A 22589-nucleotide genomic window follows, 5' to 3' on the forward strand; every position below is an offset into this window, starting at 1 on the left:
GACATTTTGCTATTTTTGCTGTCAATACTAAGGAAGAAAGAAAAAGGTTTATTTTAGAATTAAATTGGTTAAAAAATCCAATATTTTTGAGTTTATTAAAGTTGGCTGAAGAAGAATATGGATTTAGACAAAAAGGTGTTTTGGAAATTCCTTGTTCACATGAGGAATTAGACAAGATTATTTTGCAGCTCAAGATTAATTGGGAGTAATTAGTAATTAATAACTTTATTAAGAAATGATTATAGTATATATTTTAGTTGTAATGATCTTATAAGTGGAGTTACTATTATGTAAATTTCTTTATAACTTAATAAAAATATACTCGGACTATACATTATAAAAGTTTGAAAAATAATTTTGTAAAGTTGCTTCAACTCTACTGTTATATTACTATTTATGAGCTTGGAAATGATGAAAGGTAAAGGTTGGTTAACGAAGAATTGGGAGAGGTACTTAGACAGAACATGTCATACGATAGAAGTTTAGAATTAGGGTACTTAGCAGGTAATCGAGTGTTGTCTATTTTCAATGTTAGTATTGTTACTATTATCCTCCTAATCTCCTATTATCGTATTTTTTGATTTTAGTATTAACCGTTGTTTTGATTTGCTTCGGTTATCGTAACTTGTTGTTGTTACTATTCTCTTCTTTATTGTTTTCAACGTGACTTCTTCACTACTGTGTTTGCTTTCCATACTAGATTCTTTACATGTTTTACTTGAACCGAGACTCTTTCGAAAAATAACCGCTCTAATATAAGCTAAGAGTAAGAATGCGTATACACCACCCTCCCTGATTCCAGTTGTAAAATTATACTAAGTATGTTGTTATTATCGATTTTTTAAAAGTGACGACTATTTGTAACATTTGTTTTTAGCAATGACAAAACTAATGTAACAAACCCAATAACAAGAGCAACTCAATTCAAATTCAAATAACTGATAATTTATTCACTAACTCGTAATTGAAATTACAAAGGAATTTAAAAACTGAAAGGGGATTGAAGAACACATGTAGAAGAAATGAATGAGAAATAGAACTCAGAGAAACGGATGAGAGAACTAGACATTTTTTTTCAACAATTTACATAAACCCTTCTTTCTCATCCGTAATCCTTTATACCCTTTGTGAAAGCCTTTCAATTATGTTACTTCTTTTTAGCCCAATAACTAGTTGTGTGACATCCGAGTAGGTGGCCACGTTGGGCCAAGACTGATTCATAATAACTAAAATGGACCTCAAGAAACACTATCCCCAAGTAGTTTTCATAGCTAAAAAGCCTTTAAAAAGAGACCATAACAGTGTGAAATTTTTCTCTAAAATATGCAATTTCTTCATTGATGGAGTCAATATCACAATTCACAAGTTCAAATTCCAGAAAATAAATGGTCTATAGCTTCTTTCATCATTTTCCTTTTCTTTACAGTGACAGTAAAAAGAAATACATTGTATAACACTACATTGATCATTCGTCTTATCGACAAATATGTTGTACAGAGATCAATTGAAAAATGGAACAAGCTCTGCAGTGTAACGCGGATATTACTTCACCTCTGAGCAATTATTCGGACCAACTGGTTCTCTCAAGCAGCTTGATATAGCCATAACAGCAGCCTCAATAGACGCGTCTTCACCCTGTTTCACACATCAGATTCATATAAGAGTACTCAATCTTCAAAATCTCGGAAATACATCTCGAGGGAAAAGGAAAAAAGTAAAAAGTTATACCTTTTCTTTCCAATAAAACATGTTTCCGTATGTCCCTGCCAAACGGCTCCAGAAGCTACGTGGAATATCGAGATCCACTGTAGCTCCAACGTTGAAATTCAGTATGTTTCCTGAATGAACACAGTAAGCACAAGATGATAATTCAACAGCACAGATTTTATCTGGGAAAAAGAGAAGGATTTCAGGCATATTACTTACCAAATGTAGGATCAGCAACAAAAACTATAGTCCTGTCATCCACTTGCCAAAAATCTTTAATAGCTAAGCCTGTGAATATAGCATTGAAACATCACCATTATACTTTTAAAGAAGTTTGGTTAAGTACCGATAGACGACAGATAAATTAGACACCAATAATAGTATATGTACCAGGCGTATCAGGATAGTTCTGAGCTAAAACTCGCAGCTTAAAACCAGTATCCTTTTCTATATCTGTGATCTCTTGTGCAAGTCTTTTCTCCTGTGAACAAATAATAACCATCATGAGCATTTTTGTTCCTTTCATATGAAATAACAGCTATGTCAGTTCAAGTATACATTAGTGCGCATAGGAAAAGATAAAAGGGCGATATTTTTTAAACCGCGTAGCTAAAGTCTTTTAGCAGAGAAAACAAATTAGAGAAAGCAAGGCAAGGAAATATGATGAGCATAAGAACAATAAAAAATGCCTCTCTTATCAAGGGACCATAAATCACACCTGACCATCCGAGAGGAAGCCAGCAACATCAATAACTGAAGTAAACTCCTTCGGTAGCAGTTCCGGCTTGTTCACCCCTACTAATCCCTCAGCAATACCAACTCCTACAACGGTAGGTTTATTTTTCACTCAGCATTACAATCCAAGAAAAAAACAAGTCAAGAAATATCAAAGCACACATTTTCTAAGAAATAGAACATATCCAAGAAAATATATCCTGCACTGTTCTGAAGTACATTCCCTACTGATTCAGTGTTATGAAATAAGAACGAACTAACTAAAAATTATTTTAATTAAAAGGAATTATTAAGTTTTAACGTTCCAATTGTTAAGATAGTACTTACTTTATAGTTATGAAGTAAGACGATACCAGAATGAGTTCAAATGCTGTGTCATTCAACATTGTAAATCAAGTGATTAATATCTTCACTAATATTATTGAATGTCATTTCAGAAGGTCTACAAGATGTTCCGTTTTGTTGCTAAACTAGAGGATTATTTCCGAAATTCTATCAGAAGCATGTATTTGTCCAATACTCCTCTGGCACGTCGCCATGAAAATTTGTCATCATGTATGGCTTATTCAAAGAGATAACCAAGGCTGGAAATAGGAGCTCAATATGACAATTTAAGGTCTCAAGTTAGAGTTTTTGGAAAATGGCTTTGTTGGCCAGCAGTTTGCTTTCCCTGTATACATTTGAAAAGTAATATGGTATTGTATCTTACAGAAGAAAAGCAAGCTGTGGAAATCAGAAATTACTTATCGAATGTTAGACGCGGATAATAGAATTGCTTTGACAAGGAAAATTGCGAACATATCTAATAGTTTAGACCAGCATGTTTCTAGCTAGAGAGTTATACAGCTCGAGACAAGGCGGATGAAGCCTTGTGGTATGGGTTCATCTAAACAGAGTCAAACTGAGGAGCATGAATTTATGTTCGGTTCGAGAAATTGATCATGATTATAAGTTGCATTGGCTGCTCACACTTATGGACAACTGAAGCGCTTACACTGTGGCGTCCGGCCGGACTTTGCCTTTTCCTTTTTTAGGAATTACTCATATCCAAAGCAGCTTTTCTCAAGCACCCCACCCCATACAACTAGTTGGAGTTTCTGGCCGGTAGACTTTATAGCGGAATTGCCTTGCTGACAGCTAGGACTTTACATATATAATTGTGCTTGCCTTCCCTTAGGAACTCTACACCCCTATTGGAGCCCATCTTGATCACACCTCAACTAATTTCACACATACTTGTTACCACCAAGGCTTGAACAAATAGGACGGAATCACTTAGTATTTTTGCCTCCATAAGGAATCGAAATTGAAACCAACCCACTTTATTGATCGCTAAACAACACCCTCCGCTGCTATAAACCAGATTTTTATATGATGGTTAGACCAGTGTTATCAAAAGCGAAAAGCGCAAAAAAACTCTAAGGCTTTTAGCACAAATAAAGTGTTGTCTTTGATGAGAAAATGCACAAATGGAGTTGAAAATCTATGAGCTCCAGCTTACTCTGAAAAAAATAAAATTCCAACCCATCTAAGCTTTAATACTACATAGGGATATAGAAAAAAGAAAAAACAAATTTTTAGCAGTCAATTTACAGTTGTAACGATCTTTAGTATGCAAATCAAAGCCAATAAAGTCGAAATTGTAAATTTTAACAAGAACCCATTTGCAACAACTATACAAACTACTAAAGACAATTCATAGAAATACTAAATTTAATTGTTAAGTTACCTGTTAGTGAAAGAGCAAGAGCTAAAGAACCAGAAAGCAAGAAATTCAAAGTCTTTGATGAAAATTTGGATAATTTTGGAAGTGGGTTTTCATTCTTGACTGAAATTCTGGAATGAGAATGTGATGCTCTAATGGGAGAGTGAAAAATTTTGCGGAATGTGAGAGATGAAGGAAGATGGAAAAGAGAAGCCATTTTCAGTTCTCTGTGTCTATAGAAATGGGCACGTATCCTCACTCTAGAATAATGTATTCTTAATTTATTTCATTTGAATCTAATTTAAACATTAGAACTTATAAATATTAAAAAAAAATTATATCGAATATGACTCAACTTCATATTATCGAAAATGATTTATAAAAATAAAGAAACATGAGGTAAAGGTACAAGATCTATGTTAAAAATATTTCGAAAACACTCTCGCTATCTTCACGAATTTAATTTAACAAAATTATTGCCCCCAATTAAAGATTAGTAACAGAGATTATATGAGATATCGAAAAACTGGCCTCTTCGTTTCCAGGTATCACTCTCATCCCATTTGCAGCAATTACATATCTTCTCTCTTTTGCTCTCAAATTTGTTGCATTTTAGGAATTTAATTTACTCCGCTGGCCCGATTCGATGTGTATACCGTGAAATTGAGGGATTTTCAGGTTCGTATTTTGTTTGTTGGATAAGTTTTTGATTTTTTTTTTATGTTTTAGGTTTTTTGTTAGTGGTACTCTATGTTGTATAAGTAACCTAAGTTTGAGCTGAAAGTTTAGTTTTTTTTTGTTTTTTTTAAGTTAAGGGAGAATTTTGAGGATTGTGGTGGTACAGATATGTGAAAAAATTTTAGATTTGAAGGTTTTCAATGGTGAAGTACATATGTGATCTTAGAGGTGAATCATTGTGGATTTGGATTCTCGTATTATCATGGATATTGTTGAGTTTGTGAAACTAGCTCTAGAGATTACCTTTACGGTTGCCTTCATTTCCTGATCGGTTTGCTTGCATACACACGTTTGCATAGAATGAGAGGTTATCTAATCCGTAAGCTGCTGATATAATTGAGTTAGCGAAGACAAAAAAGGAAGGGAGAAAAAGATATAGGCTGCAGTTCCTATTGGAGCTAAACTTTATAATGAAATGGACAAAAACCATGTTTTTCTTGCTGGAGTTGTTTTCTACTGCAATCGAGACAATGAAGGATGATCCTTCTGAAACTGGATATGACATGGAGAAAACACCTTTAATAAGAAGTATGCTGTATGTTTAGAGTGTTGATATGGCAAGAAAGTCTTGTGCGGTTCTTTGGATCTGAGACTTAAGAACAAGAGTTCTCAGAGAGAGCATCAGGGTTCAGGCGGGATGAAGAGAAAAATGACAAGAAGAGGAGAGCAGAGCTGATACTTAGGCAAGCTACGGAAAACCAGCAGGAGTTGACTCATTTGTAAATTTGTTCATGGAATGGCTAGTTTGATGGATTCTTTCATATTCGGTTAGGAAGATCAACACTTAACTAGGCTAAATAGAAGTCAGTCAAACTATAGTTGTCCTGTGAATGCCACAAGTCTATGATGAAGTCTGATGTAGCGCAAAGCATTTTTGGAGGTTAGTTGTTTAATTCTCCATTTTCTGATCTGTTCCCTTATCTTATCAAACAAATGTAAAGGGAGGAAATGTATGAACAAAAATGGAAACTATCAAGGATTTCCAACGGAATCATGCATTTTTTTTAAGGTGATTGATTGTGATTCTTTTTCTTTTTCATGCAAATTGGAAGTAAAACTGGGGACAAGAATAATTTGTGGACTAAGAATTGATGAAACAATAATTTGAGTACCAAAATTGCAACTTATAATATCTTTACTTCAAAAGAGTTGATGCGTCATTTTACTTATAGCTTAATTTTGGCTTTTTCATGTCAAATGATTAAACTTGTCATTTAAACATGCTGAAGTATGCAGCTTCGAATAGTATAACTGTAATCTGCCAGATTGCCATCCTCTTACCTCCCACCCTCGTGATTTTCACTGAATACATGTCTCCCCATGAAAATAGAGTCATTTTTTGCTTACGAGATGGGAGTGCAACATTATATGATGCTTATCCTATGATACTGATCCCTGTCATCTGCTCTTCATGAATGCCTATGGTTTGCCCTTCTTCTGCCTGTTCATTCACAGTTTTGATGACCTTGTAATTTGGATTCACGAGTCTACAGCTTGCTACTTCTGTTAAACCAATATAGGAGATTGTTTCCAGTGTCATTATGCCAATCTGATAGGTGGTGCTTAACTTGTATTTAAATTTGACAAGATAATAGCAACTTGATGATCATCAGTGATCACTTAGATCACAGAGAGTTTTTGGGTTCTACTGTATTCATGAAACTGGAACAAAGTATAGCGGGCAATGAGTTAAACTCTTCCATTCGTTGATCTAAGGTGATGGTATAGTTTGTTTAGTAAGTGGTAAATATTTCCACAAATCAGATATCTTCGGACAATTAGCTAGAGCAACATGTGCTGACGAAACTGATTTGCAAATGGAGATATGAAAAATACTTTTGAGGGAGGTCTGTTTGATATCCAAAAACTTCTTAGAAACAATCAGACAATTGGGAGATGTATGGATGAACCGAACCAAAAAAGATCAGGTTGAGCGGATCTAAGCATTGCCCAGGTAAGTGTCTTTTAGTAAGAGGATAACTATGAACTGTATAGACCATCCCCATGGAAAAGAGCTCCAATGGGTAGAAAATATCACAGCCACTTCTGGTTATCCAACTGGAACAAGTAAGAATATTAATAAATATAGTGGTAATTTGATTCTTCATTAGAATTTTGTCAGTGCCACTAGTGTTGTCAATTTAATTTGCAGAAGAAAACATACTTATGGCATTTCTTGCAAACCTTACAACCTTTGTCATCATTAAATTGCTGAAGTGGCCTTGTCCAGGCTATGTTTGTGGTGTTCTCTCAAACCTTGTGAAATTTTAATGTCTTGCCTCTTTTGTATTTAAAGTATTAACAGCAATGAATTCTGCAACGTGAATATATTTCTAATGGTTTTATTCAACTGATCTCTAGCCCATTCTGTTTGCTCTTAGTTACTGTTGCTGGATATCTAGACTAGGTGTATCATTTGTGATAATCGGGGTGCTTTTGATGGACTATGAACTCCATCCGATTTTTGCTACAAAAAGATATTTGCAATCACGTTAATTTTTTGCTATTATTATTCAACATAGTGGTTGTACACTTGTATTAACTTCTTTATGGTTAAGCGATGATCTTTTTGTGCAAAACTTCTACCAGCCTTACCTGCCACTGTCTGCTTCTGAATAAATGAGTTATTGGATTTTCTATTTTTCTTTGGACATATCATCTTGCTAATAGATTTCGTTTGAAGGACTTTTCTTATGTTGTTCATAAAACTCAATTCAGCGTCGTTCTTGACTGACTGATTACTTTTATTGATGTCGTTGTTGACACCCTCTGCACTCTATCTCTTTCAGTGCCTTCTAGTTAATGTCACTGTACTATTCTTATAGAAGTATAGTGACTGGTTTTAGTTGCCTACTTGAGGCAACAATCTACACAGCCTAGAATAGACTAAATTCAGTTTATTACCACAACACATGAAGCACCAAGTTTACTACTCAAACCACAATTTAATGACCATTAAAATGCATTTGGTGTGAAGCCAGAAGGGTAGAAAACTGTCTTCCTTTTCTATGGTCTACTGCTAGCTATTTTAAATTTCCTATGAACTTTTGCTGTCAACACGTCTAATGGAAAATTCAGGGTCTTGCAGCCCCATTTCAATTTACAGCTGATATGGTCGAGGATTAAAGTTGCAAATAATAATTTAGGTTCATCCAAGTCTAAAATGGTTTTTGCATTTCGTTTATTTAAAACAATCATGCAACACAAACTTACATACATGCAATGTGCATTTTAGTTCTCAATTTTTTTTCTTTTGGGTACCTCAAACCCTTTTGTACTTGTTTTCACTAGTTTCATTTAGTTGCACACAGTTTTTAACTCCTATGTACTGCAGCATTGTATGGCAATCTCAGCGTAAAAGAAGTCTTTGGATCTCACTGGCTTCACATGGTATGACTATCACGCCTTGCTGGTAATATCCAAATTCTCTTTCTGCTTCTTCTAGTAACTTGATAAATGTAGGATGAGAAAGATAATCTAAAGCCAATGAGAATTTCCTTGGCTCTGCATTCACCCCTAGAGCGAGCACCGAAAAGTGCCCTTTCTTTGTTGAAGTTGTAACTTGAGCTTTCCACTTCTTCCAGTTGCTGATTTTGTGGAGAAACATCTTTTTAGAAAGCTTCATGATCTTCTTGACCTCGGCAAAATAGTCCCCACATATCACTTCTGTTTTTTGGTTTTTCTTGCTCATTCTTGCTAAAATATGTTGAGAAAAGTGCAAGTTTTTGTTTTTCTATTGTGAAAGTTTTAAGTGATATTTCAAAAAGAATTGGAATCTCCTATTTATAGTATCTGACTACCGTGACCGCCTTTATTTTCTCATTTGACAAGCTATTTTTGGGTTATCCAACTTGTCCTCCCCACAAAGGGACACAATGGAAATGTCACTGTTGGAGGGGGTCTTTGGGAACATGGATTGCCAGTAACCAATCCTATTTATCCAGTTTACATTTTCATTTTGTCACTGTTCTCTTCCGTGGATTGTCGAACGAAAATCTAATTGTCTTGTACTTCCTCTGTCCTTTACTTCTATGATTCCGCTTGTTCTCTTTAGTATAATTCAGAAACTCTTGAAAGCCAATTCGTACACGATTCTAAATTCTAATCCGATGCATAATTCAAATTCATGACATGCACTTAATTCCCTTACTATTGAACCAAAAACCCTATTCTCTAATTCATACCCCACCCCCATTGTATAGTACCATATAGTGTATATCGGAAACAACGTCTCTATACATACACAATACTCTCCGCATAGAATTACACTGCATATATTGTTGTTATTATTGGTACCATACAGTGTGTATACACAAATGTGGTTAGGGTTGAAACCATAGAAAGTTGGGAAGGAGAAAAGGACTGTTCACCATAGATGTATATTTATTGGGTAGTAAAGAATTTGAATGGTAAGAATGCAAGAAACGAAGCATTTACAGGTTCAGGTACATAAATAATCAGCTTGGTACAATGTACTTTGGATAGATATTAATATTCATGCTAAGTTGCCATGATAGTAACATTTTTGCTATCTTCCCAGCTGGCCCCTTGTCCCCAGCCTCTTATGCTTTCTTCAATTCACTCCACTACGTGGACTAATATGAACTACAGTTCAGTTCAACAGTTGTCTACCTCAGAATTCTTTTTTTCTTCACAAAATGCAATCAATTCTTTCGACCAACACAGCTATTGCACTGTTGTTAACTGTACTCTGGTTTCTTTCTATCACTATCTCAGCAGTTCTTCTTTCATATTCCCGCGCAGCATCCAAAAAACTGGTCGAAAATGTTGCTCAAGTACATGTATCCAGCTCGACATGAGTTCAAGCTCTTGATTAAGACAATATACTATGAGACTTCGTCTTGTATTTTGTTGGTTAGATCATCCATAACTCGGGTAAATAAGTAGTATTTCGAAGCTGATCCTTGGTGTAAATCCATTATTATGGTAATGACGATTCTTTCATACATCTCCAGTATATCATTTATAGGTAGAGGACAAAGGTTCCTCTGTTGTGGTTAAAGAACATGAGGTGCATTCCCATTTCATCTTTGTATTCTAATTAAGATGATGGGATGCTCCTAAAATGCCAACATGCACCATAATATTTTCGAAGAGTCTGAGCAACAGGCCTCTACAAATTCACGAATTGTTTCTTTTGTTTAAGCAATGACTCTATCCATAAAGCCTTTTTACTTGATTTACAGCTCGCACAAGAATATGAGCTGGATTGAGGAGTAACATTTTTTTCTCGAGTCCGAGAATGTGGTTTAGTTATTATTAATGAAGAGTGCTCTAGAATCATGAATTTCAAATTCAAACGGGGCAGGATGCAACAATAGTTAAGTTAAAGTATGTCACGCAATAACCTTCATCAATAATTTCATCACTTTTCGCCTTTGAGCTTGCCTGTTCGAAACTTGCCACTCCTAGGTATACGCCGGTCAAATTAAGTGTATGTATATTTGATACACTAACTCTCTCGCTTGTTTCTCTGTCTCTCTTGCTTGCCTCTACTGAATATATCTAAGCTTTACAAATTGTATGAATTTTTATAACTAAAATCAATTTCATGAATATATGTATCTTGCTGGCCTCTCTAAGTATCTGTATTTCACAATATATCAAAGTGTTACTAATTGTATGTATCTATGTATCCAAAATCAATTTTGTTTGTGATATCGATTTTATCCTGCAAATATCAATTTTATCAGTGTATTTGATATCAAATATTTAGTATAGGCTATAGCCTTGGATAGTATATCCTTGTAAGTAAGAATTAATACTAAACGAGCACATATATATCGAATGTATCTCTGATCAGATACATGACGTTGATATAGTGTTGATGTGGCAGTGAACGTAATACATCGCATATTATAAGAGTGGTGTTGCACATAACAAGGGGATATTAAATTCACTTTTAAGTAGTAAAAATATGTAATAAATTGTCATGATAGTTAAATCTATAACAAGTAGATGCTTTTTTTAAAAAAAAAAGAAAAAGAAAAAAAAAGAGACACATATGAAAGTCATACATATTGTTCCAGTTTTTGTGTAAAAAATATTTTTTCTAAAAAAATATGAGATTTCTCCATAAATAATTAGTATTTCTTTTTTATTTATAAGTGATAGATTAACTTTAGGTAAGGTGGTGTTGTTGTTGTTTGTTTATTGTGATAGAATAACTGAAAAAATTATCTATTTATGATTGCTAGTATTGTTATATTCCAAGTCCTTTTGTTTTTCCAAACTAACCTGCAATTGGTCGGTTTGTGTTATTGGTTCGTTTTATCGATTTTTAATTATAAAAATAAATATTTGAATTAAATAAATTATTATTAAATACAAGTGTAACACAAATTAGGACAATAATGTAAATTGAAGACTAAAAAATAAAAATAATAATTAATAGTTAAAATTACAATCGAATTGATAACCCTATAATTTATTTTGTAAAATCATTAAATACCCATTCATCAAATAATCATAAATTAATAATATTTTTTCAATTTAATTTATTGATCAGTTTAAATTTTATGCATCCTTTAAAAATTCACATTAAAATTCGTATTAGAATAGGAAAAGTACAATAAAGGAATTTTTTTATTATTTATTTTAAAAGAAAAGTAAAATAAAAAGTGTTTACTTCCTATTTAAACAATGAAAAGGAAAACTATATACTCTATAGTCTATAAAAACAAATATTTATAAAATAAATAAAAAAACAGATTTCTTTGATAACAAGAAATAGCGATATTCCTCTTTATATAACTCTTCGTTTTCCCAATTCGCTGTAACTTCGGCCGATTTTTTTTTCTCTTATAAATATTACGCAAACAAATCAAAACTCTTCAATTTCTGCAAAATCATGACTAACAAAGCTGAATCTTCCGATTCGTAAGTACCCTTTTTCCAGATCTTTACAATTTGTTAGATTTTCGATTTTTTTTTTTGGTATTTTGTGAAAAAAAATGTGTTTTTGTGTGTATGCAGTAAAGGGACAAAGAGGGATTTTAGTACAGCGATTTTGGAGAGGAAGAAGTCGCCGAATCGACTTGTGGTGGATGAAGCAACCAATGATGATAACTCTGTTGTTGCTATTCATCCTGATACTATGGAGAAGCTTCAGCTTTTTCGTGGTGACACTATATTGATCAAGGTTTGATTTTTTTTTTGTTGATATTTAGTTGAGTTTATTGTGATTAGCTGTGCAAGTTTTGAACTTTGGTTGTTTTGTGGATTTATGGGTTGATTATTGAATGAGGGGTTTGATGGGTTTTTAGTTCTTTGTATTATGGTTTTTGATAATGGTGGTTAGTGTGAGGGTTTTGGAGCTTGATTGGGAAGCTGAGTTTGGGTTTTTGGATTCAGGAAGTTTGGTCAAGGTCTGATTTTTACCCATGATATTGGTAAAGTTTGCTTTGAGGTTTCTGTGTTTTAGATGAGCAAGTAGAGCATTGGGCTTTGGTAGTATATGCCTGACTGATTCTGTAAAGGGGTTTGATATGTTTTTAGTTCTTTGTATTATGGTTCTCGAAAATGGTGGTTAGTGTGAGGGTTCTGGAGTTAAATGGAAATCTGAATTTGGGTTTTGGATTCAGAAATCTTGGTCAAGGATCTGATTTTTACTCATGATTTTGGTAAATTTTACTTGAGTTCTGTGTTTACCTGTGCAAGTAGTAAACTGTGGACCATAGGACATCACTTTCCTCAATGCAATTGAAAGCTAGGAACCCGGAAGCAATGATAGCATGCCTTAGTTCTTAGTTCTGTGTGTTTATGGATGACCGATTATGTAAGGGGTTTGATGGGTTTTTAGTTCTTTGAACTATGGTTTTCGATTTAATGTGTGGGATTTTGGATTGGGATTCTTTTAATTTGCTTGGATATCTGATTTGGGGTTCTGGCTTTCTGAAATCTTGATGGTCTCTGATATTTATTTACCCATGATTTTGTTAAAATTTACTTGAGTTGGCTGTTTTTAGATATGCAAATAGTATCAAGATTTGGTACTTCTGTGTGCTTATGGCTCATCAATTATATGAGGGGTTTTATAGGTTTTGTAGTTCTTTGTATTGTGGTTTTCAATAATGGTGGCTAGTGTGAGGGTTATGGAGTTCGATCTTTTGGAATTTGGGTTTCTGATAATCTTGATCAAGATCTGATTTTTACCCGTGATTTTGTTTAAGCTTCTTCAATTTTCTGGTTTTTGCTGTGGAACTTCTATACTTTGGTAGCTTTTCTGGGTTGAATTTCACTCATGATAATGAGGGTTTGATTGGTTTACTATTGAGGAAGATAGTAATGATTGATGTGTATAGAGTTCATGGTTAAATTTGGTATTGGTATTTTAGAGCTGTCTTTACCTCTATGACTGTGCTTGTTTTTGCTCCGAGTCAATTTCATGATGAAGTGTTGAAACTTCTAAGACTATGGATTAAGTTTTGCTGAGAGAAGCTTCGATATTGGCTCTTTTCTCCTAAAGAATCTAGCTTTGTTCTGTTTGTGTTTATTTCTTTTATTTTTGAAGAGGTTATAGTGCATGCTGACATTTTTGGTTTGTTTTTGTTCCCATTCCTTTTTTGTTTCTTCCATCATGTTCTGTGACCAATAGGTTTGGTTAAGCTTTCTCATGATTGCAGTTCTGTTTTGCTACTTGAGAATATGCAGGTTGCTCTGTAATACCACTATATTATGGTGATACAAGAAGGGTCTGATAGTAATTGGATGCTGGGATATGAATAATATGATTAGGATGATGATCTTATGGTTAGATTTAATGTCTAAAACTTCGTTTTTCCTTACAGGGTAAGAAGAGAAAAGATACAATCTGCATCGCCCTTGCTGATGACACCTGTGACGTGCCAAAGATTAGGATGAACAAGGTTGTCAGAAATAACCTAAGGGTTCGACTTGGTGATGTTGTCTCTGTGCATCAGTGTCCTGATGTCAAATATGGCAAACGCGTACACATTCTTCCCATTGATGACACCATTGAAGGAGTCACTGGGAACCTCTTTGATGCTTACTTGAAGCGTAAGTATTATGTGTTTTGAAATATCATCTGTCTGCTAGCTTGCCACTGCTACTATTAATTTGGATATTTGATTTTGGTGTATGCATGCAATAAATAGGCTGGACTTAGGTTACAGTATACACCTAAGAGTGCAATGAATATGATCTCCAGTTAATTATAATCAGCATTCGTGTTTCTTGTTGAAGTAATGTATTCACATCCTAGTTGTGTATACAAACACTGATATGATCTTGTGTCTTTATTTTATTTATCTGCAGCCTATTTTCTTGAAGCATACAGACCGGTTAGGAAGGGTGATCTTTTTCTGGTAAGGGGGGGAATGAGAAGTGTTGAGTTCAAGGTAATCGAGACTGATCCTGCTGAATACTGTGTCGTTGCCCCTGATACTGAAATATTTTGTGAGGGTGAACCTGTGATTAGGGAAGATGAGAATAGACTAGATGAGGTTGGTTATGACGATGTTGGTGGTGTGCGTAAACAAATGGCTCAGATAAGGGAGCTTGTTGAGCTGCCACTAAGGCACCCACAACTCTTCAAATCTATTGGTGTCAAGCCTCCCAAAGGAATTTTGTTGTATGGACCTCCTGGATCAGGAAAGACTTTAATAGCCCGAGCTGTTGCAAATGAGACTGGTGCGTTCTTTTTCTGCATTAATGGTCCAGAGATCATGTCTAAATTGGCGGGCGAAAGTGAAAGTAATCTCAGAAAAGCATTTGAAGAAGCTGAGAAGAATGCACCATCAATTATTTTCATCGACGAAATTGATTCAATAGCTCCTAAACGTGAGAAGACAAATGGAGAGGTGGAGCGGAGGATTGTCTCCCAGCTTTTGACACTTATGGATGGACTTAAGTCACGTGCCCATGTAATTGTTATGGGTGCCACTAATCGCCCCAATAGCATTGACCCTGCCTTAAGAAGGTTCGGTAGATTTGACAGGGAAATAGACATTGGTGTTCCGGATGAAGTGGGGCGTCTTGAGGTGCTTCGTATCCATACAAAGAACATGAAGCTTGCTGAAGAAGTAATTTTTCATTTTCAACTTTTTACTGTTCTCAAATCTTCTTCCATCAAGACTTGCATTTTATTAACTTTGGGATCTTTCATTGCAGGTTGATTTAGAAAGAATTTGCAAAGACACTCATGGTTATGTTGGAGCTGATTTAGCAGCTTTGTGTACCGAGGCTGCACTTCAATGCATCAGAGAGAAGATGGACGTGATAGATTTGGAGGATGAGACCATTGATGCAGAGATTCTGAACTCTATGGCTGTGACAAATGAGCACTTCCAAACTGCTCTTGGGACGAGCAATCCTTCTGCCTTGCGTGAAACCGTAAGTCTGATTCTCTTATTTTCTATATATGACACCTACTAAATCTCATTTGATTTTAACTATGCAACTTTTGTCTGAGCAGGTTGTTGAAGTTCCCAATGTTTCATGGGAGGATATTGGAGGACTTGAGAATGTCAAGCGTGAGCTCCAAGAGGTATGTTTAGGGTCCTAATGAAATGACCATTTTAATTTATTTTTAATCTGCTGTTCTTTTCACATTAATTGTTTTTATTTTCAATCAACTTGTTGCGCAGACTGTTCAATATCCAGTGGAGCATCCTGAGAAATTCGAGAAGTTTGGTATGTCTCCCTCGAAGGGAGTCCTTTTCTATGGCCCACCTGGATGTGGTAAAACTTTGCTCGCAAAGGCCATTGCAAATGAATGCCAGGCTAACTTCATCAGTATCAAGGGTCCAGAGCTGCTTACCATGTGGTTTGGTGAGAGTGAAGCCAACGTTAGAGAAATATTTGACAAGGCCCGACAATCTGCTCCGTGTGTCCTGTTTTTTGATGAACTGGACTCAATCGCCACACAGGTTTGTTACCTTGTTCTTAACCAGTAATCTATGGCTTCTTTGTGGTATTTATTTGTCCATCTTACTGATTGATCTTAAATTTTTCAGAGAGGAAGTAGTTCGGGAGACGCTGGGGGAGCTGCTGACAGAGTTTTGAATCAACTCCTTACTGAAATGGATGGCATGAACGCTAAGAAAACTGTGTTCATTATTGGTGCAACCAATAGGCCAGATATTATTGATCCTGCACTTTTGCGTCCTGGTCGTCTTGACCAATTGATTTATATTCCTCTCCCTGATGAAGATTCTCGTCACCAAATTTTCAAGGCATGCCTGAGGAAATCACCTCTTTCTAAGGATATCGATCTAAGAGCTCTTGCAAAGTATACACAGGGCTTTAGTGGAGCTGACATTACAGAGATCTGTCAACGTGCTTGCAAATACGCCATCAGAGAAAACATTGAGAAAGTAAGTTCCTGTGCTCCTCTAGTCCGTTGATAACTATTAGTCTAGCATCCGTTGGTTACAGAAAATTAACATGTTCGTTTGCAGGATATCGAGAGGGAGAAAAGGAGAAGTGAGAATCCTGAAGCCATGGAGGAAGACGTTGAAGACGAGGTACCTGAGATCAAGGCTGCTCATTTTGAGGAATCAATGAAGTACGCCAGGAGGAGTGTCAGTGACGCTGATATTCGGAAGTACCAAGCTTTCGCTCAGACGTTGCAACAGTCCAGAGGTTTCGGTTCTGAATTCCGATTTTCCGAGACCAGCACTGCAGGGGCAACTGGAACTGCTGCTGACCCCTTTGCAACTTCAGCTGGTGGAGCAGATGAAGATGACCTGTATAGTTAAGGTTGTCCAAGTTTTACTTTCATATTTTACATACATTTGGAACTCTGTATTAATTCAGTTTAAAAACTTGTGAGTAGCAAATTGAAATCTCTCCTTTGCTGCTCTCAGTTCATAATTTTATGTTTTGGATCCTTTTTGCTCAGTTTAATTTATATTTGGATCTTCCATTATATTTCTTTATTTTCTTAATATATGACTTTGGTGCCAAACAACGAGTTTTTTTTTATTTTTTGAATTAGGAAACACTATTTTTTAGCACTGAATTATTGGTGCCAAACAACGTAGCTACTAAACTATTGGTTGTGTTTTGACTTCTCTCAAGGAAATTTTGCACTTGCTATAATTTTGTTAAAAACCTATCAAGTATCTAAAAGGTTTTAAATCTTTAATGTTAAGAATAAAATTAGATATAAAATATAAAACTATTGTATTGAAAAAGCGATATAATAAAATTGTCATTTTATTTAGGCATAATACATATATGGGACTCTAAATTTAGCTTCAAATTTTAACTTTGACCTCCAACTTTCATCATGCATAAACAGACACTTTAATTATCCAACTTTTAAATAAATAAACATATGAATTATCCAACTTTTAAATAAATAAACATATGAGTCCTACATGACAAAATACACGTAGGACACCACGCAGGACAAAAAATGACATGTAGGATGACATATTAGACGTGTGTATATTTGTTCAACTTTATACAAGTTTAAGTCTCTACTTGTGCACACCCAAAGTTGAAGGACATAAATGTGATTCGAAACCAAGTTAAAGGGCATAATTATGTAATTTTTGTTATTCATTAAGAAATATGTTAAAATTAATATAAGAGGAAAAGGATAAATACACCCTCAAACAATTGTAAATGACATGCAAATACTATACCCACCGTCATACATTTTGGACTTTGGTGCCCCTATGGTTCAAAAATTAGAGCATGTATGCCTTTCACTCTAACGAAAAACTAAATAAAGACACGTGACACAATCTTATCCGTTGACCTGATACTTGATAAATATCGTATTACATATGATAGTTTAAGATATATTTTTTTTTCTCATATAATACTGAACTATTAAAAACGAACGAAACTCGTATTAACGAAGAAAAGTGAAATGATGTGATTGGTTTAGGGGCCCAAAAAAGTGGACCAAATAAGAAGGGTGCACACGAGTGGCCCTGTTTTGGTGCAGACTGCAGATTCTTGCTGTCCGCTCCTTTCATCCTTCTGCAATGCCCACTCCATGGGTTGCCTTTTCGAAAATATCTAAGTTTATGATACGTATTATTTTTTATTTAGTAAATTTAAAAAAATATATATAATTTAAATTATGTTATTAATGAATTCGAAATTGTATTATACTTGTGAACTTATATTATACCTAAATCTTATATATATCACTTCACTCTAGCTAGTATCTTTATTTTTGTTGTGAAATTTGCCTAAAATGTCATATGCAACAGTAGAATACTATCTAAACTAAAAAAATTCTCGTTTTATTATAATTTCTTATTCTTCTAAAGCATGCATGGTATATCTTGAAATAAATTATGTTTGATACAAAGACTAATATTTGAGATCGGATAAACTATTTCCTCTGTCTTATTTACATATTCTTTATATTACAAGTAGATATTCATTTTTATTTGTTTAATTTAATAAATCAAGAGATAATTTATTGTTTTTTACTAATTTTACCTTTATTATTAAGAACTACTAATCATTTTCACCATTTAAAATTTCATATGACTTCAAGAGTAATTAGTTGATATAGTAAAATTATTATTTTGTTTTACTATTTTTTAAAGATTTGTGCAAAGTCAAACATAAATAAAACGAAGTGAGTAACTTCTAGCACAATAATTTTGTAGGGAACAATAAACTAAAAAAATAATACTAAATGCATCAAAGCTATAGTTATATATACTATATAATATATATCTTGTAGCAACTTGAACACTTATTTCATCACATATTTAGTTAAGAAATCACAATATAAATTAGCTTCTTACCAAGAAATTAAACTATGAAGCAAGATGAAACAATATTAAAGCATAAAAACTAATCATGAAACCTATAAAACGCCCAAAATCAAAATTAAAAACTATATACTAAAATTCATAAAGAAACTTGCAAGCTTATAAAATTCAATGATCATTTCTTTCATGCCAACAAACAAGCATAGCTATGCATCTCCTAAGAATATAAAACTTAGCTTTCTGCTTCTTTGCCAAATCCTTGCACTTCTTCATCAAACTATTTTTTTTCGAAATTTTCGCGGTGCAACGATTTGCATTACTACTAATAATAATAATTTTCTCTTCAATTTCAAATTCTTTTGGTTCCATGGATATGAAATCAAAGAAGAAAAAAGAACATTTATATATAGTTGGAAGAGGATATAATATAAATGTACATGTGGTTTTTACGTTTTAGTAATATATGTGTCACTTCAATATATATATAGTACTAGAATTGAGTGACTTACACTACAATAAAGGATTTTGAGGTAATTATTTTGTGATATTTTATAGCTGTCACAATATTATATTTAACAGTCATAATATGATATGTGTATTTATAATCAAAATTTTATATGGTATTGTTTATAAAAACTTTTGAAACTAAATTGTTTTTAGTACATTAAATATTTATTATCACTACTAAAATATTTTTTTTTGTTGTTGTAGTGTTTGTGCAAGTTTTGTTTTTTCCTTATTGGATCTTGATTTTGGTGATGTATAATTTATTAATTTTGTACGAAATTTAAATTTACTCCTTATCGGCTTTTCACACTTTATGGAATGGTTTCTATCATTTAATTAAATTAGTAGGGGAAAAAGGTTAGGTAATTGTACTATGTATATCAAACATGGTTATGATATAACGGCGAGACTGTTTCAGTGGCTGGATTGAAAATGAAAAAAGATTATCATATGGGTTGAGACGGAGCAAATCACAATTTTTAAAAAGTGGAATAAGTGTGTAAATAAAAGTTAATGTCTACATATCTACCAACGTACGTATGTATATATGACATATACCAAGGAAAATACAAAAGATTCCTCCGAATGTTTGGAGGATCCACAGATTCCATAGTCGACCTCTCATACCAAATCGATTAGCTAAAATGTCTGAAGTTAGACCTCCCAAGGGTCGAGCCAATATGTTAGCCATGCCAAAGGTTGCAGCAAGTGTACCAGCGGTTCGAAGCTTAAGGTTAAACCTTAATATTAAAAAAAATTATTTCGTTTCTTCAACATGATTTGATGAATAAAATTATATCGCGATTACTATAGTCTAACATATTGTAACATGTTACTATACAAGGTTTCATGATATAAAATGTAACAACTTTATAACTAATGACCATATAACTATATATAAATAGAATTAAATCGTGATTACTATAGTCTAACATATTATAACATGTTATTATACTAGGTTTCATGCTATAAAATGTAACAACTTTATAACTAATGACCATATAACTATATATATGAATAGAATTAAATCGCGATTACTATAGTCTACTAACATATTGTAACATGTTATTATACTATATATATATATATATATATATATATATATATATATATATATATATATGAATCATGTTACTCTACTATTTAATTTTTTTGTGTCATGAGTTATATACTTTCTAAGAATCATGTATAAGCAACTTGGAGAATTATTTAAACTTATATGACTTGAGCATAAGTAAGGAAGATGTTCTTACCTATCGAAAAAGTATTCAGCAATGACATTATCAATGGTTAATTCCACACTTAGAAGAACAAAAATCCATGTTCTATAATTTGTCACAACATACCAAAGAACCTAAATAAGACAATAATTAAAAAATAAATTAAATAAGAATATTTGATACTTATATACTTATAATAATAATAGTCAAAAATCTAGTCGAAGTATCATTTTTTACGAGTTTTTTTTATCTGAACTATATGTTCATTTATTTAATCTGAATTTCATCGATTGTTTATCGAAACGTATTTTAACCATCCTTTTTTTATCTGAATAATTTTTTATCTAAGATACAAATAAAAAAAATACAAAAAAAGAGGGGGAGTGTATAAAACTTATGTTTCCAGGCACGCTGGCTAGGAGCTACTTAATATAAATGAATTTTCACTCTCACCATTTCATTTTATGTAACGTATTTGACTGAGCACAATTTAAGAAATACAAAAACATTTACAAGACTTTTGGCTCTTATAAACCCGTAGACGGGATATATTGTTCTTTATGATCATAACAATTACTTTAACAAATGAAAAAACAAAAGTCGACATATATACCCCTGTTAAATTGTGTTGAATGAACGAATATGAATCTGGATGATTTATTTATGACCAGGATGAATGTTAGGTGAAAATTAAACGAAAGTCCAAATCAATTGATGTTGAATCAAATATTTATTTTTCTATTTTTACCTTATAAGATGTCCTAAGAGTTTTCTATATAATAGTTGATTCTTTCTTATTTTGCTGTTTTATTTTTGAAGTATATGCCACATGATGAATGGTTCCTTTAGATTTTGTTTAATCATATGGGAAAAAAATACATTTTTAAATCTTTAGAATTTTTTTAAATTAATGCATTTATTTTCCAATTAAAAAAATATGGAGTTGTTATTTTTCATTTGTTAGTTACCATTTTGTGAAGTTGAAATTTTCTCCGTAGCATATGGCATATGCCATGACAGGCTTATAATTAAAAATAATACCAATAAAATAAGATGAAAATAAACAACATTTGTTTTTATCTTTTTCTGTTAGTTTTTTTATGATATTCATGGATATACATAAGTCAGTCGTTTAGATTCACTCAAATATATCATACTGAAAATATATGTCGTGATTTTATGAAAATAATTACAATAATAATATACTTGGAGTAATTTTATAAGTGAAATCTAAAATTTCTAAACATAATTGTCTCAATCTATTCGTCATTTTAGTACTTCATAACAAAATTAATTATTTTTTTTTATATTTTTTCGTGATTAGTAATTATAAGACGGAGCGTTTCGTTTCCAAAATGAAGGCCCATATATAGATAGCCGGCCCAATGCACATGATGATCTCTTTAAGTTTTAACAATAAATATGGATGTTTACACAAAGAGCCAAATTATGTTCAAGAAAAGTAAAGGGAAAATAGAACTTGATATACATATATTTTATACTAATTATACATAATCATAATAGTATTACCTGTAAATAACACAATTAAAACTTGAACGTTATAAACATGGTCATTGGGTTGTTCTCTTTATTAACTTGAAATGAGATTATTCGTGTAATGGCAAAGTTAGAATTTTGGATAAAATAATTTAAAAAAATTGACAAAATGGTATACTTGCATAATGTATTTTATTATTTTAATAAATGGATAGATTATATCTTTCTCTGTCGTTACATAGTGTCACATATTCATAATTTAAATGATAAAAACATATAAGAAATCGTAGCATACCGGACAAAACTACCATAAAAAAGTAAAATAAATAATATACTAGAAACGCTTCATATTTTGCGTGATTAAAATAATCTAGTTATCTCTGTGTGGACCACGAATTCTACAACTATTATACATACGACTCCACCAGCCTGGCCTCTTATGTTACATTACTGTTTTTTTGTAAAAAAAAAAAATGAAAAATTATACATCGAACTAATATTAAATTGTTGTATGTATAGTTACATGACTTTATTATTATGCAGGTCCCAATGTGATATCAGTATCGGTATTTATATTGTGTTTTGTAATTGTCTTTAACATTTTTATTGTGTAAAAACAAGAAAAAAGGGAATCTAACATAGAAGAATAGTACGAGGAACCATGTGCTTGGAGGTTTTTTATCATGTTAAAATAATGTTATAAATAGCCAACAACATAGGAATATGTTAATTTTTTAATCTATTTTTAGG

The 22589-nt window shown here is 32.9% G+C and overlaps 2 protein-coding genes across 4 annotated transcripts; one reads left to right on the plus strand and one right to left on the minus strand.

The window, feature by feature from the left end:
• Window positions 1-1309: 1309 nt before the first annotated feature.
• On the minus strand, window positions 1310-4434 carry LOC107002176 (thylakoid lumenal 15.0 kDa protein 2, chloroplastic). Its single transcript, XM_015200090.2, has 6 exons — window positions 4172-4434; window positions 2426-2529; window positions 2098-2188; window positions 1927-1995; window positions 1729-1838; window positions 1310-1635 (listed from the first exon to the last, which is right to left on the minus strand). Exons 1-6 carry the CDS (start codon window positions 4362-4364, stop codon window positions 1543-1545), a joined length of 660 nt encoding a protein of 219 aa, XP_015055576.1. The 5' UTR covers window positions 4365-4434; the 3' UTR covers window positions 1310-1542.
• A 208-nt stretch (window positions 4435-4642) lies between these two features.
• Window positions 4643-16798, plus strand: LOC107002175 (cell division cycle protein 48 homolog). 3 transcript variants are annotated; one of them, XM_027912401.1, is made up of 10 exons: window positions 4643-4692; window positions 8220-8297; window positions 11882-12047; window positions 13696-13924; window positions 14183-14949; window positions 15038-15259; window positions 15342-15413; window positions 15514-15795; window positions 15883-16242; window positions 16327-16798. In XM_027912401.1, exons 1-10 carry the CDS (start codon window positions 4658-4660, stop codon window positions 16624-16626), a joined length of 2511 nt encoding a protein of 836 aa, XP_027768202.1. In that variant the 5' UTR covers window positions 4643-4657; the 3' UTR covers window positions 16627-16798. The 3 variants fall into 3 exon arrangements, with proteins under 3 accessions (XP_027768202.1, XP_027768203.1, XP_015055575.1); XM_027912402.1 differs by lacking the exon at window positions 4643-4692 and adding an exon at window positions 4698-4825; XM_015200089.2 differs by lacking the exons at window positions 4643-4692; window positions 8220-8297 and adding an exon at window positions 11626-11785.
• The last annotated feature ends 5791 nt before the right edge of the window (window positions 16799-22589 follow it).

This window comes from Solanum pennellii, chromosome 10, assembly GCF_001406875.1.
Source record: "Solanum pennellii chromosome 10, SPENNV200".
In the NCBI taxonomy this organism is placed as follows: Eukaryota; Viridiplantae; Streptophyta; class Magnoliopsida; order Solanales; family Solanaceae; genus Solanum; species Solanum pennellii.